Source organism: Nymphalis io, chromosome 27 (assembly GCF_905147045.1).
Source record: "Nymphalis io chromosome 27, ilAglIoxx1.1, whole genome shotgun sequence".
Taxonomy (NCBI): Eukaryota; Metazoa; Arthropoda; class Insecta; order Lepidoptera; family Nymphalidae; genus Nymphalis; species Nymphalis io.
Window position 1 is genome coordinate 3997371 of NC_065914.1, and position 16964 is coordinate 4014334.

General features: G+C 34.9%; 1 protein-coding gene across 5 annotated transcripts in view; it reads right to left on the reverse strand.

Moving 5' to 3' along the window:
- Positions 1–6861: 6861 nt before the first annotated feature.
- The window catches only part of LOC126778797 (protein diaphanous), a 62059-nt gene continuing 51956 nt past the window's right edge, over positions 6862–16964 (reverse strand). For 3 of the 5 annotated variants that reach the window (XM_050502470.1, XM_050502471.1, XM_050502472.1), the window contains 4 exons: positions 16412–16576; positions 15721–15878; positions 15256–15335; positions 12379–13682 (listed from right to left, as the gene is read on the reverse strand). In XM_050502470.1, the coding sequence (XP_050358427.1) occupies positions 13504–13682; positions 15256–15335; positions 15721–15878; positions 16412–16576 (582 nt within the window). In that variant the 3' untranslated portion in view covers positions 12379–13503. Of the gene's footprint in view, positions 10963–12108; positions 12188–12378; positions 13683–15255; positions 15336–15720; positions 15879–16411; positions 16577–16964 lie in introns of those variants that run through there. The other 2 variants (XM_050502474.1, XM_050502473.1) reach the window with 2 other exon arrangements.

Consider the following 16964-nt stretch of genomic DNA (forward strand, 5'->3'; position numbering starts at 1 on the left):
TAAGGCCTCCTCTCCCTTTTGAGAAGGTTTGGAGCTTATTCCACCACGCTGCTCCAATGCGGGTTGGCAGAATACACATGTGGCAGGATTTCAATGAAATTAGACCTTCCTTCACCGTCAAGCACGAGATGAATTATAAACACAAATTAAGCACATGAAAATTCAGTGGTGCTTGCCTGGGTTTGAACCCACGATCATCGGTTAAGATTCACGCGTTCGAACCACTGGGCCACTCTGGCCATAAACAATATATACAATGCTTCTATTATTTTTTACTTCAATAGATAGGCGGGCTGGCATATGAGCCACCTGATAGTAAATGGTCACCACGGTCCATAGACTATATGAAATAATAAACAATCACATACATTGCCACTGCGCCAGAAAGCCGTTGCTCCTGCACCTGAACTCTTTCCGGTCGTGTCGGATTGCCTTCCCATCGGATTATGAGAGTGAGGGAATAGAGAGTGCACCTGTGTTTGCGCACACACTTGTGCACTGTAATATCACCTTAAGATTAACCGCCGTGGCCGAAATCGGTCAGGTTTTTTTAATTTTGTATTTTTGGACGGCGAATCAATTTTGTATTGGCGGACGGACTAATGGGCCACCTGTTGGTCACATATCACCGCGCCACCAACCTTGAGAGCTAAGATGTTATGTCCCTTGTGCCTGTAGCTACACTGGCTCACTCACCCTTTAAATCGAAACACAACAATACTACGAACTGTTTGGCGGTTGAATATGCATTATAACAAAAATGTAATAATATACTTTTTATTATGAAATAACTCTTTTTAAGCCGTAACACAACAATACTAAATATTGCTATAATGCTATTAAGCTTGTATTATAGAGTATTCAAGATACCTCTAGCAGTTCATTAATGTGGAAACACCACGAAAAATTATCTTATATTAATCATAATTAAATTAAAAGTTTTGTATCGTTTTACTCGCAACGTTTTCTTTCACCGAAGACGAGACGATTCCCTTATATTATAAATGCGAAAGTTTCTTTGTTTATTTATCATACGAAAACTATTGAACTCATGCATGGATTATATAGATAGATTTATTTATTTTGATCGCCACCAGTTGTACATAACACACATTTAAAACACGCTTTATATTATGCCCGGTTCACATTATTCCAGTCCAGCGATCTAGTCCAGTACTGGATTGGATTCAGATTGGATTCAGTTCATTCCAGTGCCGGTTTACATTTTTCCAGTAAGCAATCCAGTACTGGACTAGATCACTGGACTGGAATAATGTAAACCGGGCATTAACTTAAAACGAATGAACAACCGATGACAGGAGAACACGCTATTCCCAAACACAATTACAAAAAGAGTTAACAAAATATACAAATAAAAAAACAAAATAAAAAAAAAACAGAAATGAGTAATATTAAAAAAAAAAAAACAAAAACAGATATTAACTATATTGCCTCAAATACAAAAAATAGACAAATTTAACAGTATATAAATATAACAGATTTAAAAGTAAATGATATACTTAAATATATATGTCCATGAGATACAAATACATATATGTAAATAAATATATACTACCTGTAATGTATTACACATATTTTAGCGACAAGGGTTATTTTTTACGTGCCGCTTAGTTCAGTTGGGTGCAAATAGTTTAAGAGGTAATTGCACGATTTAAGAAGTGAAACGATATGTTTTACTTGTCTGCGGCCTTACATCAGGTCACTTTTCTTTTTTTTTATTTATAGAATAGGAAGGTGGACGAGCATATGGGCCACCTGATGGTAAGTGGTCACCAAACGCCCTTAGACATTGGCATTGTAAGAAATGTCAACCATCGCTTATAGCCAATGCGCCACCAACCTTGGGAACTAAGATTTTATGTCCCTTGTGCCTGTAATTACACTGGCTCACTCACCCTTCAAACCGGAACACAACAATATCAAGTATTGCTGTTTTGCGGTAGAATATCTGATGAGTGGGTGATACCTACCTAGACGGGCTTGCACAAAGCCCTACCACCAGTAAAACTCACCACACCAACGTCACTACACCAACGACGCAGTCATACATACAAATAATATGTCAATGACGTTATAAATAATATTGATATATATTAAACATAGAAAGGACATGTCACGATAATATCTAATTGATGTTTTAATCTGTTAACCGAATGCAGCTACGTGTTACAGAGCGGGGCGGAGCTTGGCAGGGTCGTCGCTCAAACACACGCCCATTCCTTCCCAATTCAAATATATATGCATATAATAGTTAACAATTAGGTACTTATATTTTATTCGCATCTTCGTCGCCATTGTAATAAACTTACGTACAGATTAAAAAACTCCATGTTACCTATAGATTGTTTTTTTTTATTGATATGTATTTTTTTTTTAAGAAAATGAAGCTTTCAAGTCTGTCAAAGGCCTCTGTTTTTGAGGTTTGGAGCATATTGTACTACGCTGCTCTAAAGCGGTTTAGTGGATAGCACACGACATTCTCTTTCACCACCAAGCATGAAATGTATTATAAATTATAAACACTAATTGCACCTGAATCAGCGGTGCTGTATTTGAACCCGCAATTTTCGGTTAAGATTCACGTAATCTAATCACTGGGCAATCTCGTCTCTTAAGGACAAGGAAGTGGGCCACACGTTAGTAAATTATTACTTTCACCCATAAACGAATTGACATTCAATCGGAAATTGTTACACGTCGATGCATCGCCATGGAATCTAAGACTTTAGATTGCGTGCTGTAACTAGACGCTCACTCTTCCAAGTGGAACAAAGCAAAAAAAGTAGCTGCAACTTAGAAGTACTAACCAGATAGCTTAAGTATAAGAATTTTATATTATTTGAAAAATATATTTGATTGAATTACGAGCAATCAAATAATTATTTATGATAAAATTACATGTTATGGAAAAACATATACTTAATTCTGTCCAAGTAGTAAAAGACAGAACATGGAAATTTGCTGTCCTCCGATCTTGGATTAGGACCATGACAAACTCACAGGAAGCTACGGCCTCTCATCTAGCGCGTCTCTTAATCATCTTTTCACCGACCTGACATTTCACTTAAAGTTCTAATATATTATATGATATATCTCTATACTCATTTATTATGATTATATATCTCCAGTTACATAAAGCACCATTATCAATTTTTGCTAACAATTCCATCAATATACAAATTAAAAAGTTCTTTTATTTATGTGACGACTGAATTTCATTTAATTGAATCATAGTGAAAACCGTAGTAGTAGTTTAATAGCAAGAGTAGTATTAAATAAAAATTCTAAAATTAAACGTCGTCCGAGCATCACATAGATTTTGAAGAGTTTTGTGTTTGTAAAAATACGATTATAAATTTATATATGTGTTATTTGGATTCTTGCGACAACAACGAACGCTTATAAAAATCTAAGTAAGCTATTATATAGAGTTCAAACAATATCAGGTCCTAAAACAGAATCCGTTCTGGTAGACTTGAACAACTATCGTACAGACATGATCCAGGCCCTCGGAGGTGTTGAAGGCATACTGGAACATACATTATTCAAGGGAACTTACTTCTACTATATTATATATCCCAAAAGCTACTCCAACGTTATTTCTGTATACAACAAATAAAAGCAAGCAAAGTCGCATTTAGCGCGCAGTCCGATATATTTGGATAATATCGCGACTTATTTATAATAATCCCTCCTATTTCGTGTCGCTGCCAAATATCGTCGGAGCGTGAAGTTTTTGATTTATTCAGTATAAATTTATTTATGTCCGATGCCTCAGGTGGAGTGTTTATGCGGACTTGACGCTTTAGTTAATTTTGTATAATTAATTCAATTTTGAAACATTATCATATGTATGAAATGGTTAACGGAGTAAGTTTTGATCTGCTCATATATATGTATTAAATTTATTATGATATGAATTGGAAACTATAACAGACATAGTAAAATTCATGTTTCGCTCACGCTAAGTTACATTTCAATTATTTTTATCAGAGGATGTTTTTCCAAGGTTTGACCTTTAGTACTTATAATCATAGACACCTTAAGCTCACGATTAATATCTTAAAGCGATCGTTTTTAATTTTGTAATCGTTAAATGTTTTTTTTAGTCATTAATCTTTGTTGTGTACTTATTACTATCTAGAATTGAATAGTTAAAACTTTTCAATTGTATATATTTAGCATCTAGAAGTGAAACTGATTTTATAAAGACCTCGAATTGGTCTTTTTTAAAAAAAATAAAACAAATTATAGAAATTGATGTCAATTACTCACTCGATTATTCTTAAAAAATCCAAATAACCCACTTGAACACATTCAACGAATCACTATTCGCGCCAATAATGAATTAATTATTTTACCTTTCTGCCCATCAACAAAATGGCGGTTTTTAAATTATCGCGCATCTTTTTTTTTTAACAACGCTGTTTTATGCATCAAGGAATCTCCTAACTATATTTTATTTATATTCAGTAATTATTATTTATTAAGTTTTTATACAAAGTAACAGCCTGTGCTAAGGCCTACTCTCTCTTTTTGAGAAAAAAGTTTGGAGATTATTGCACAACTTGCGGGGAAGTTGTAAAAGCACCGTAGCGATTTTACGGACATTTGATTTTTAGTCAATCTTTGCATATTACAATTTATTTTTGATAGTCACAATAAAAACTGCCACCGGTTCGTAAAAGATCCAGACATGAAACTCGACTTATAGTCAGTAACTCTTTTGTTTTTTTTTTGAATGTTCTACAACAGGATCCCAGAAAATCCGTTCAAAATGCCTCTCTTGTAAAATTAAAAAATATATGTAAAGGAACGCTTGCGTGCCAAAGGTTATTATGCAAATAATTAATTTACGGGTAATAGCACACCACGGGAATAAAACGATCGCCTCCTGGCTATTTTTTAGGCTGAATATTTGTATACCAAACATGACATTAAAAAAAAAAAACAAAAAAAGGCCCGCTGAGTTTCTTTCGCCGGTTCTTCTCGTGTCAGGGTATTTCTTATTACTGGTGGTAGTGTCTAATTTAACTATCAATAAATAAGTGTAACGTTTCTTTGTTAAGTAAACAATTTTTATTCGATTTAACATTTTTTTTATATTTGCCGGGAGGGCAAATGACTCCAGTCCACCTGATGCTAAGTGGTAGTAGAGTCCAAACGCGACGACGGCCAGTACAGTCGGGAAGAATGTTCTGCCGCTAGCCGCCATCGCCTTGCCGGCTCGCAAAACATAACCATATCATAGTTTTAATTTAATAGGTGGATGGAACTATCGCACTTATTGTCGGCGCATCTCGCTGGAGTTTACGTTCCGAAACGGTGCCAACATTCAACTTACTTTTAATTAATTAATCTTCTGATATGACGATTTAAATATGATAATTTTAATAGTTAGAAAAGTTTATTTTCTTTGTGCATAACATTAATACATTAAATGGTATGAGTGCCAAGGTACACGAGAATTGATGTGTGAACATGTTTTTTATACAATAGATAGACGGACGACCATATGGGCCACCTGATGGTAAGTGGTCACCAACCCATAGACGTTGTTGTAAGAAATTTTAAGCATCGCTTACATTGCTAATGCGCCTTCCAACCTAGGGAATTAAGATTTTATGTCCCTTGTGCCTGTAATTGCACTGGCTTACTCACCCTACAAACCGGAACACAACAATACCAAGTACTGCTGCATGTGAGCTCATATACCGATCTCACGCACACATTAACGCACACATTAACGCACTTACAATAACTAATCTTACGCTGACGTCATCTCACGCTCGAACTCTTAGCCCATACCGTGAACCAAGCGCTAAAATTTTTGTTTTTATGAAAGAGGAGGCAAACGAGCAGGAGACTCACCTGATGGAAAGTGACTATCACTGCCCATTGACACCTGCAACACCCGAGGGCTTGCAAGTGCGTTGCCGGCCTTTAAGGAATTTGTACTCTCTTTTCTTGAAGGTTTCTATGTCATACCGGTTCGGAAAAGTCGCCGACGAAAGATGGTTCCTCAGTGTTTGTGCTAAATTTTAAAAACTGACATTTTAACATTTCATAATGCTGCATATATTTTATATGTTTTTGCAGTAGTCAAAAATTTAAAAAAAAAATGCGTGTTTTGGTAACTCGCAAAAAGCCATATTAACTTAAAAAGAATCGTTTCAAATCCTGTGATTTTACGGACACTTTTATATAGATTTATTACTATACTTATTTTTTTTTTGTATATATTGATCTAACATACTGGACAACAAAGGTACGTAAAATTAAAATGGTGAGCAATTTATGATTAACCATGACGGGGCCTCTAGGCAATACACGTCCCGGGCCTCCACTACGCAATTTTATTCGTAATTACTATATTTTATTACTAAATATATTAGAAAATCACTCTTTTTAAATATGAGAGAAATTTGACTTCGACAATTTCATAAACAAGTAATTTAAAAAACTGAATTCCTAATTTCTGCCTATGGGCCCTGAGCCTATTTGGGGCCTCTCGGCAGTTGCGTACACTGCCTAATGGATAATCCCACCCTGGTTTGAACCGAAGTTGATCCCCATTTTGACCCAATATGATTCAGTAACAACCTGTGAAATTCCCTGCTGGGCTGAGGCCTCCTCTCCCTGTTTGAGAAGAAGGTTTTTGGGCTTAGTCCACCACGCTGTTCCAATGCGGGTTGGTGGAATACACATGTGGCTGAATTTCAGTGAAAGCTTTTGTCATTACGCTTTAACTAGCACCAGTATTTATTACATTTACATAAATATAACTTTCACAGGAACCACCATATCTTTATAATTGCAAATAAAATAAAAAACAGTTAAAAATTTATAAAACATTGTAATTAATTATTAAATATGTAACATTTTACAAAAATATATTTACATTAATATATGTATATCGTATAAGCTACAAATCAAATATATAAAAAAAAAACCTTAAATGAACAGAATTACAACTATATATTAAAATTTATTATCTGTGAGAATGCGGAACTAAACATTGAGGAGCGTTCACATTTACGATTATTCTTGTATTATGACAAATATTTGTCCAGAGGGTGGATCTACCAGTTATCTGTCCGATAGCTGGTTGGAATCACTACGGGTACGCGACCCCGGCCTGCTCTAGCTACTAGTGTCACATTCCTGTATCTTCCGTGATCACAGTATCCTCCCCCCTCTCCTTGATACGTTGTTTCCCAAAATTATCCCAGCGTCACGCCAAAGAAGAAGGAAAACTAATATTAAACCCGGAGCGGTGCCTCCGTTTAGGCGTAAGCCAGTCACCTGCGGCCAAACCAGCACCACACGTATTGACTCGTCATTCCTGCGGATCCTGCTGGGGAGGAGGAGAGGGTGGCATGGGTACTGGGCAAGCCCGTGTTGCCATAAAGTCGCCTGCCCAGGCGTAGCAGCATCCACGAAGAGGACACTTCGCTCACCTGTCTTGCAGGTGGAAAACAACACGGAGAGTGGCTTGCTTAAATCATCTGACAAAGATGCAGAGGCCTATATATATGACAAATATGAATACGTTGATTAGAGTACATTCCAATGACACGATATTTAACGGCCACATGTCTGCTCCGAGCAGTACTATTGTTAAGATACATCGGCGAACATTCGTATGTGTAACAGAATTCGTAATGGCGAACGCGAATGTGCTGCAATGTTCGTTTTGACGCATTCGCTGTTGCTGCGTTCGTTTGTGATGTTACATTACAAAGCTCTTGATTAAAACACTCCTTTAATCTATTGTCTATACAATTATAATCAAACAAGCTGAGCTCACACAAGGCGAAATTAATTTAAATTAAGTACAAGTCATTATTTATTTAAGTTAATATCTTATTTATATCCGTATCAATAAAACAAATAAAAACTTATTAAAATAATTTTATATGTACAACATAATTTCACATTGGTTAATAATTAATCCAATCAACTTACAAATTTATACAAAAAAAAAAGTTTATGACGAATAAAAATGTAAAGTTAAAAAAACAATCATAATTGTATTTTACAATATATCGGATTACACAAGGAACTTAATTAATACTTGTATGAATATATATTTAATCACTATATTTAAGACATTAAATGTCTTTTAATTTTGAGCCTAGAACATATTGGCAGTACACATACGATCTGCGACATCGCGCCTTGTGTGGCCTCAGCATTATTGTGCGTGTGACAAATCAACGAACAATTATATTTTAAGCGTAACAGTCTTTATAAAACGAGACTTTTAAGAAATATTTCATCTCTTTCTTGTATTGCAAAACTTTCGTAAATTAGAGTGCAACAAAAGATGCCAAAAAAATAGTAAGACAGTATTAGCTTTAAATCGATATGTTATATTTATTTATAAATTCGAATAAAATGAATTTAATTATAATATAACAATTAAAATAAACGAATTTCATATTCTTCACAAAATCAAAATGAATTCGAAAATTGTTAACTGCGATTATAAATTATATTTATAATTTGTGGATGAAATTTTGACATTAAAAAACGACTGAAACGCTATCATTGCGCTTTTTTGAAAAAAAAAAAAAAAAACTATTTCATATTTTGTACGTAAAAAGGAATTTCATTAAATTGAATAATTACTTATAAGTACTGTTGTGAGTAGTTCGAATTTAATAATAAATAGTTTTCAATAATTATATTGTAAAATAACACCTTTTAATATAAAAAGAAGCAAAAACCGCTCTATGGACAAATAAGCTTTACTATACAAGTGCTTTTAATAAAAGACGGATTTTTTTTTAATAGGGTGTTTCAACACGAAGTTTTTTAACAAATCATTAAAACAAAACATGACGTCAAAGACAACGAAACATTAAATTCAACATATTTTTTTTTAAATGGAAGACAATATATTTCTAATTTAAACAAAACTTTATTTTTCTTTATTTAATCTATTAAAGAGACGGGGGTTGCCATTCTAATAATAAATTGTCAATTTATAACAATCGAATCGATATGTAAATCGCCGTTTAACCGTTTTCCTAATTTTTCGGAATAGAATCGGAAAAGTATCGTAACCGTACCGTAATCGTTCCGTTATAAATAAGCAGAATTGGTCTCCTACAGTGCTATTCTTTAAGAACTCACTTCATTACACACATGTGATATGTTGACAACCGATTTATGGTTATATACTATATTGATGCGTGTATTCTTGAAATGTTATAATTATTATGATCAATGTCGCATATCACTTACTGACATTACATGACCGTTTTCCGCGGTGAGATTCGAGATTGTTCTTACAAAAATAGCCCTAAAGTTTCAAGAAATATAGTCTGTCTCGTTTTCAAATATTTAAAACATCCTAACTGATATTATATAACCTAACCAAAGTAAGAGATGGGAGTATGAGATAAAATTAGCAGCCAGTCCAAATTCTAGAAGGGTTTCGGTTAGAGGAGATACCAAAAAGCACAATGAACTGAGAGACATTTTTTAAACACAAACAATAACTGCAAGAACATTCCAAAAGTTCAGAATAAAAGTTTAATCTTTTGTCTGTTGTCCCTTTCACGTCTAACTGCTCAACCAAGTCAACTGATCCCATCCCTACCTGAACCTACCCCCTCTTACTTGCGGGCGGTAAAAATTAACAATGAAAATAAAATAGTTGACAATATAAACGAGGAATGTGAAGTACCTGCGACGGACAAATGTTTATGATATTAAAAAATCTAATAATAATTAAAAAAAAAAATGTTTATATATGTGTATAATCGCCGATATGTATTCCAATATTATGAGGAGTAAAGATTAACAAATATTATATTTACATGGACCAAACGATTCGCGAATAGCTCTGTTATATTATGCACTACAAACAGTTCTTGATTAATAATAATAATAATATCCTGGGACATTTTTCACACACGGCCATCTGATCCCAAATTAAGCTCGTACAAAGCTTGTGCTATGGAAACCAGACAACTGATATACTACATATACTACTTTTCTTTTGTAAATACATACTTATATAGATAATTACACCGAGACTCAGGACAAACAGACATGTTCATGCACACAAATGTCTGTCCTGGGTGGGAATCGAACCCAACCTACCAACCACGCCAACCGGCTAGTCGAATAATAACAATACTATTCCAACAACTTTAATTTAACTTCCAAAGTTCCGATAACAACAAACTATCACATTGTATTTCCACGAATCCATAATAATTATCACATACTATTTAGATTTCGACCAATGACATCGTTTCATTTCAAGATCAAAGTTTGTTTATCTTTACTCCTCTATCTAACTAAATCAGATATTTAGTTATAACTTTATAAACAGGAGAGCTGTAAGTAATATTTAATACATTTGTTATTAAGTTTATTTTTCGTTGTTTTTATTATTAACATACGCCGTTTTATAATTGAGCTTGTCTTACATTCCACGTTATAATTTCATGCATTGTGTGATGACAAAGAAATCAACGATTCATTTGAGCAAAATTGAATCTTATTATCAATTATATTGAGCTTCGATTAGCTTGAAGTTAATTATAACGTGATAAAAACTTCGTGAGTTATCGAACGATACTTTGATTCTTAAGAGCGTTGTATTAAAACTGAATTCATCATTTCAATGTTTTTCCATAAAACACACCCAGACAAGTAAATAGGTATATAGAGATTGATCGAAACTTACTAATATATACATATATATATGTATATATATATATATATGCTACAGACTTCACTTAGTTCAATATAAACTATCAGAAATGTATTATAAAACTTCGTATGAAAACGCCCTTAGGTACTAAATTTTTATACATGAAGTAGGCCGATTTATGTTCATTCGTATATAAAAATCTTATAAACTATACATTACAGTACTAGTATCACTGTTAAAGCTATCACGCGTTACTCAGCAACTCACTGGAAAAAAGAAACAATTTTAGTTAGAAATATACTTTATATCGTATATAATTACAGGCACAAGGGACGTAACATCTTAGTTCCCAAGGTTGGTGGCGCATTGGTGATGTGAGCGATGGTTGACATTTCTTACAATGCCAATGTCTATGGGCGTTGGTGACCACTTACCATCAGGTGGCCCATATGCTCGTCCGCCTTCCTATTCTATAAAAAATATATATATCGCTTAGAATAGCTTGGTGACCACGCACGGATCCTTCTCTCATTCTGTCATCAGTAATTTGACATTATTTTTTTATTCGAATCGATTTTATTAGGATTCCCAACAAGGAACGCACGTCACAAACTAACATCACACATTACACGAGTTATATATCTATGTGCCCCCCTCAACTATAGGAAACTATAACATCCATCTTATAATATAACTAAGTAACTGCTAATCTAATAAATAATAAAATTTAAATTAAAGACAATACAAGTTACTTAAATAACTAAAACAAAAAACAAAACTTCAACACAAAATTTGTAAAATTAAAAGAACTTAAAACTTTGCGTTTAAATTTTTTTGTTGCACAAATTTAAACACAAAGCATAAAAAATAAATTCCTATGAATATATTTTCGTTTTAATTATGAGTATATATACTTTTTTAAGATTTTTTTTTTTTATAGAATAGGAAGGCGGACGAGCATATGGGCCACCTGATGGTAAGTGGTCACCAAACCCCCTTAGACATTGGCATTGTAAGAAATGTTAACCATCGCTTACATCACCAATGCGCCAACAACCTTGGGAACTAAGATGTTATGTCCCTTGTGCCTGTAATAACACTGGCTCACTCACCCTTCAAACCGGAATACAACAATACCAAGTACTGCTGTTTTGCGGTAGAATATCTGATGAGTGGGTGGTACCTACCCAGACGAGCTTGCACAAAGCTCTACCACCAGTAAATTTTATATATTTCACTTCTTTATAAAGTTTTTCTATTTGGTGGGGGGGAGGGGGCAAGAAACTTAAGATGTCGAGAAGACAATGCTGTACATATCAGAGAGAATCGTACCGACAATAGTATTAGCCGGACAATTTAAAAGGGAAAACATCAATAATTAATAATGCTGTATCAAAAACGATGTAACTCACTTCGTTAATTCCCGAGTCGTCAGCGGACCCGTCAGCGCTGATCTCGAACGAGATCTGTTCAACTGTGCTCTTCGTTCAGCTGTAAAATAAAATTGACATAAATTTATAATTTTGGTCTATTTTAATTATAATTTTTTCGTTAATCGCAGTTAATTAGACTCATTGTTTTCAATTACTAACTATTAATATATATATAAAAACATAATTAAATTGTTATAATTCTAAATAAATTATATATAGACTTCAAATAATTGCACATTGCGTCTACAATATAAAATAAACTTATAAAATAACTTTACATACGAGACAACATCAAAGATTAACAAAAAACATCACTACAGTTAAATTTAAAGCTTACCTGCCTTAAGTTAGAGAGAGACGGAATGTAGGAGAGAAAGAGGAAGAAGAGTTATATCGATAATTACAATAAAATATCTGGATAGTGATTGATTCACCGAAGCCGAGATGGCCTAGTGGTTAGAATGCGTGAATCTTAACCGATAATCGTGGGTTCAAAACCGGGCAAGCACCACTGAATTTTCATGTGCTTAATTTTTGATTATAATTCATCTCGTGCTTGACGGTGAAGGAGAACATCGTGAGAAAACCTGCATGTGTCTAATTTCATTGAAATTACGTCACATGTGCATTCTACCGACCCGCATTGGGGCAGCGTGGTGGAATAAGCTCTAAACCTTCTCCTCAAAAAGGGAGAGGAGGCCTTAGCCCAGCAGTGGGACATTAACAGGCTGTTACTGTTTTTTTTACTGATTGATTCTCACGTCACTTAACTTGTTGTTTATGATCATCACGTATTTTAAGGGCATCCGGTCATTATTATTATTTGAATTAATTTCAAGACAGTATACAATCATAGTATTAAAGATCCATCTCGAAGGCCTTTTCTCGTCTTAAGGAGAAGGTTCGGGCGTCATGCCATCACGACGCTCCAATGCGGATTGGTATATACTAATGTAACTATGATATAGTTTCCTTTAGTGTATATATACGCGGGCGGACAAATAGGCCACCTGATGGTAAGTGGTCACACGCCCATAAACATTGGCTTTGCAAGAAATATTAACCATTCTTACATCGCCAATGCGCCACCAACCTTTGTAATTAAGCTGTTATCACTCATACTTCAAGTACTGCTGTTTTGCGGTAGAATGCTTGATGATTGAGTGGTACAATAGACGAGCTTAAGCCAGAAATCGTAAAAAAAAAAACATTTTTTAAATTCGAAGATGCAAGTTCTACACATGCTCGATTATGGAGAAGTCTACTTCACCATATTTGACCTTCCTTTGACCTTTGAAAGGATAGATCAGATCAATCAACACCATGTTGTTACCAAGAATTAACGAAAGAAAACATCACGATATTACCTGAACTTTAGCACCAAATATTAATCATGCCGAAATATTGTAATACTTTAAAACATATTTTTTTTAAATTGTTAGTACCATCAAAAGCTATAATAATAATAATAATGTCAACTTGTCTATAATTTTCTAATTTTGGTGAGGATGTTCGCCTGACGCGGTTCCAGCCATAGCGGATGGGTGTTGCCACTGGATAAATTAATTTAACCATTAACAAATTTTGTGGTAATAAAACTAATAAAGTAATTTTTCTTTGTTTTGCGTCTAACACACATGCACTTACATATTTACACCTTATATAAATTACGCACATAAATAAATACAATAAAAAGTATTTAAATATGTAACGATTAAAAAAGCTAAACTTTTTTAAAGACAACTATGATTAATTGTTTTTTTTTTAAACTAATTTATGTAATAAAAACTCTAGTATGGCATAATATGGCTATTATTGCTATATTATAGAATCTGATTTATATTATTTTATAGTTTAACATGAAGGTATCACCACCTAGTGATAAATGGTCACCAATAGCACAATGGTCATGGAGGCGATCATTTCATTCCCAAAGTGTGCTATCATCCATAAGACCGCTATTTGTGTAAGACCAATAATTGTAACAATTTTTTTAAAATAAAATTTGTAATAAAGTTTAATTTAAATGGAGACGATTACAGCTTATAACCTTAAAAAAGGTACTGTCCCCAGAAAAAAAAAACTCAAAATTGACAAGCGATATTAGTCTTTAAATTGGCAGGCGGCACAAGTACTCCGTGTACGATATAATACAAACTCATCTTCGTATCTGATGACTGTATACGATAATGTTTAAGCGCACTAATAAAAAAAAAGTGCGAAACGCACGTATACCTGCTATACGGTGCAAAATCACTTGCACCAATCCTTGTTCATCCTCACTATCCTCTAAACGATGTGCATGCAAAAATGATCCTTATAACTACATGTAGTATTGAAATGATATGTGTAGTATTGATATTTATTTTTTTATTATCTATATAAGTATGATCAGCATAAGTAATAACCGCTAACTTTGAATTTGGTAGTCAGTAGTAATTATCTTGCACTACATTTTTTTTTTCATAAATTAATTGTTTATAATATATATGTAATATTAACAAGATACTAATTAAATCGAATTAAACATAAACGGCCTTACTTAGTTATTCAGCGGGAGTTAGTTAAACAATGCTGTCTTCTTCTTTCGAATGTCAAATTAATAATAACAGAAAGAGAGAAATCTATGTTTAACTAAACAGTCGCTAAGCAACGATTTATAAGTAAGACCAATATCTATATATATAACGCGCCTTTTCGAACCGCACGTGACGTTTTGTGACGTTTATGTTGACGTTTTGTGACGTCATAATGTTGAAATGTCTGTGATGATTAAAACGAAAGTATATAGATAAATATAGAGACAATATAACATTGTGACGTCACGTGCGGTTCGAAACGGCGCATTATATATATATATATATATATATATAATTATTTGTGACGTCATAATGTTGAAATGTCTGTGATATAAAAATATATCGTTTATATAAACATGACATTGATTTTCATTCCAATACAACTCGATTTTTTTTTTTTTTAATTTTTGAAGTGCATAATGAACGTCAGCATAAAAAGGTATTCGTGTAATTTTTTTCTGGTGATAAAAATTAATGAAGATATGTTCGGTCCATTAAAGGCAATAAACTTTATATTATTTAATAATAAATGGTGGTATAATCTTACCTCCCGCCACCCTGGGGTTGGCCTTCTTCCTCGGCCGTTCTCGACTAAACGCAGACCCGCTCTGTAGCGCCTCCATTAAACTGAAAAAACAATATATATATATTTAATTAAATCCACTGCGGCGATTGGAAAAAAAGTGTACGGTGTGTCATTGTGGATCGAATTACAGGAAGTATAAATTTGTTAGGACAAATTTGGTAAATATAGGAGGGACTAATGACTTTTCGCTATCAATCTTGAGCTTGCGTCTGCGCACGCACATGTGCAATATTAATATGGCCCTCGATACAGCCGGGCACGAGCCGGTCATCGGGTGGACCATATTCCTCATAATACGGCGTCTCAGAAATCCGAGACGACCGGAGCGTGACCAGGTCCAAAAACACTGGCTTCAAAGTCGGAGCGGAACCGCTACTGAGGATTTTCGACGAAGCCAGCGCCCCGATTAGCCCGAGCAGGCCGCACCTGTCCATGACGCCGTCCTGCGCCTGCTCCATGTCCACGAACTGCTTGTAGCGGTGCTGGCGGTCGCGGCGCTCGCGCTCGGCCGCCGCGCGCGCCTCCCGCGCCCGCCGCGCGCGCTCGCAGCTCTCGCGCGACACCACGTTCTCCTGGTGCGCGCTCTGCGGACCGCGCGGGAGCGGGCTTTAGTACGCTTCGTACAGGACTACAATTATTTATGTCGTACTTAGATGGACGAGCAAAAAGCCCGCCCATAGATATTGGCGATGGAAGAAATATTAACCATTCATTACATCGTCAATACCCCCCCCCCAACCTTGAGAATGTTACGTCCCTTGTGTCTGTAGCTACATTGACTGGTTACACGCAATAATATTGAGTATTGCCGTTTGGCGGTAGAATACCTGATGAGTGGGTGATACCCACCCAGATGGGTGTGCACGAAGCCCTCTAACGTAGAACAAAATTGTATTTATATTTATTTACATCAACCTTTACTCATAAACGTTATTCAGCGGATGATTAGTCAAACAATGCTGTCTTTTTCTTTCGAATGTCATATCAATAATAACAGAAAAGGAAAGATTAATGATTAACTAAACAAGCCCAAATAGAGGCTAGGGCCTCCTGTCTTAGCCCAGCAGTGTAACATTTACATGCTGTTACTTTACAATGGAATGTTCTAGATACTTACCGCAAACGAGTCCTTGAACGTCTTGATATCGGAGAAAAATTCCTCCAAAGTGTATTTTTGAGGATCAAAAACGTAGTACTCCGCTAGTTCAACGTACAGCGCCTCCATCTTCTTGAACATAGAATGCAATACATCGCATTGCTCGCGGGCCTCTTTTGCGAAATTCTATTTTCTCGTTAAGAAAATAATTATAATAATAAAAACAATACTTAAAAGTTTGCAATATTTAATTACCTATATATATATAGACGTCGTTTTTACTTCAAGCCGAGATGGCCTAGTGGTAAGAACGCGTGAATCCTAACCGGCGATCGTGGGTTCGAACCCGGGCAAGCACCACTGAATTTTCATGTGCTTAATTTGCGATTATAATTCATCTCGTGCTTTACGGTGAAGGAAAACATCGTGAGGAAACCTGCATGTGTCTAATTTCACTGAAATTCTGCCACATGTGTATTCCACCAACCCGCATTGGAGCAGCGTGGTGGAATAAGCTCCAAACCTTCTCCTCAAAAAGAGGAGAGGAGGCCTTTAGCCCAGCAGTGGGACATTC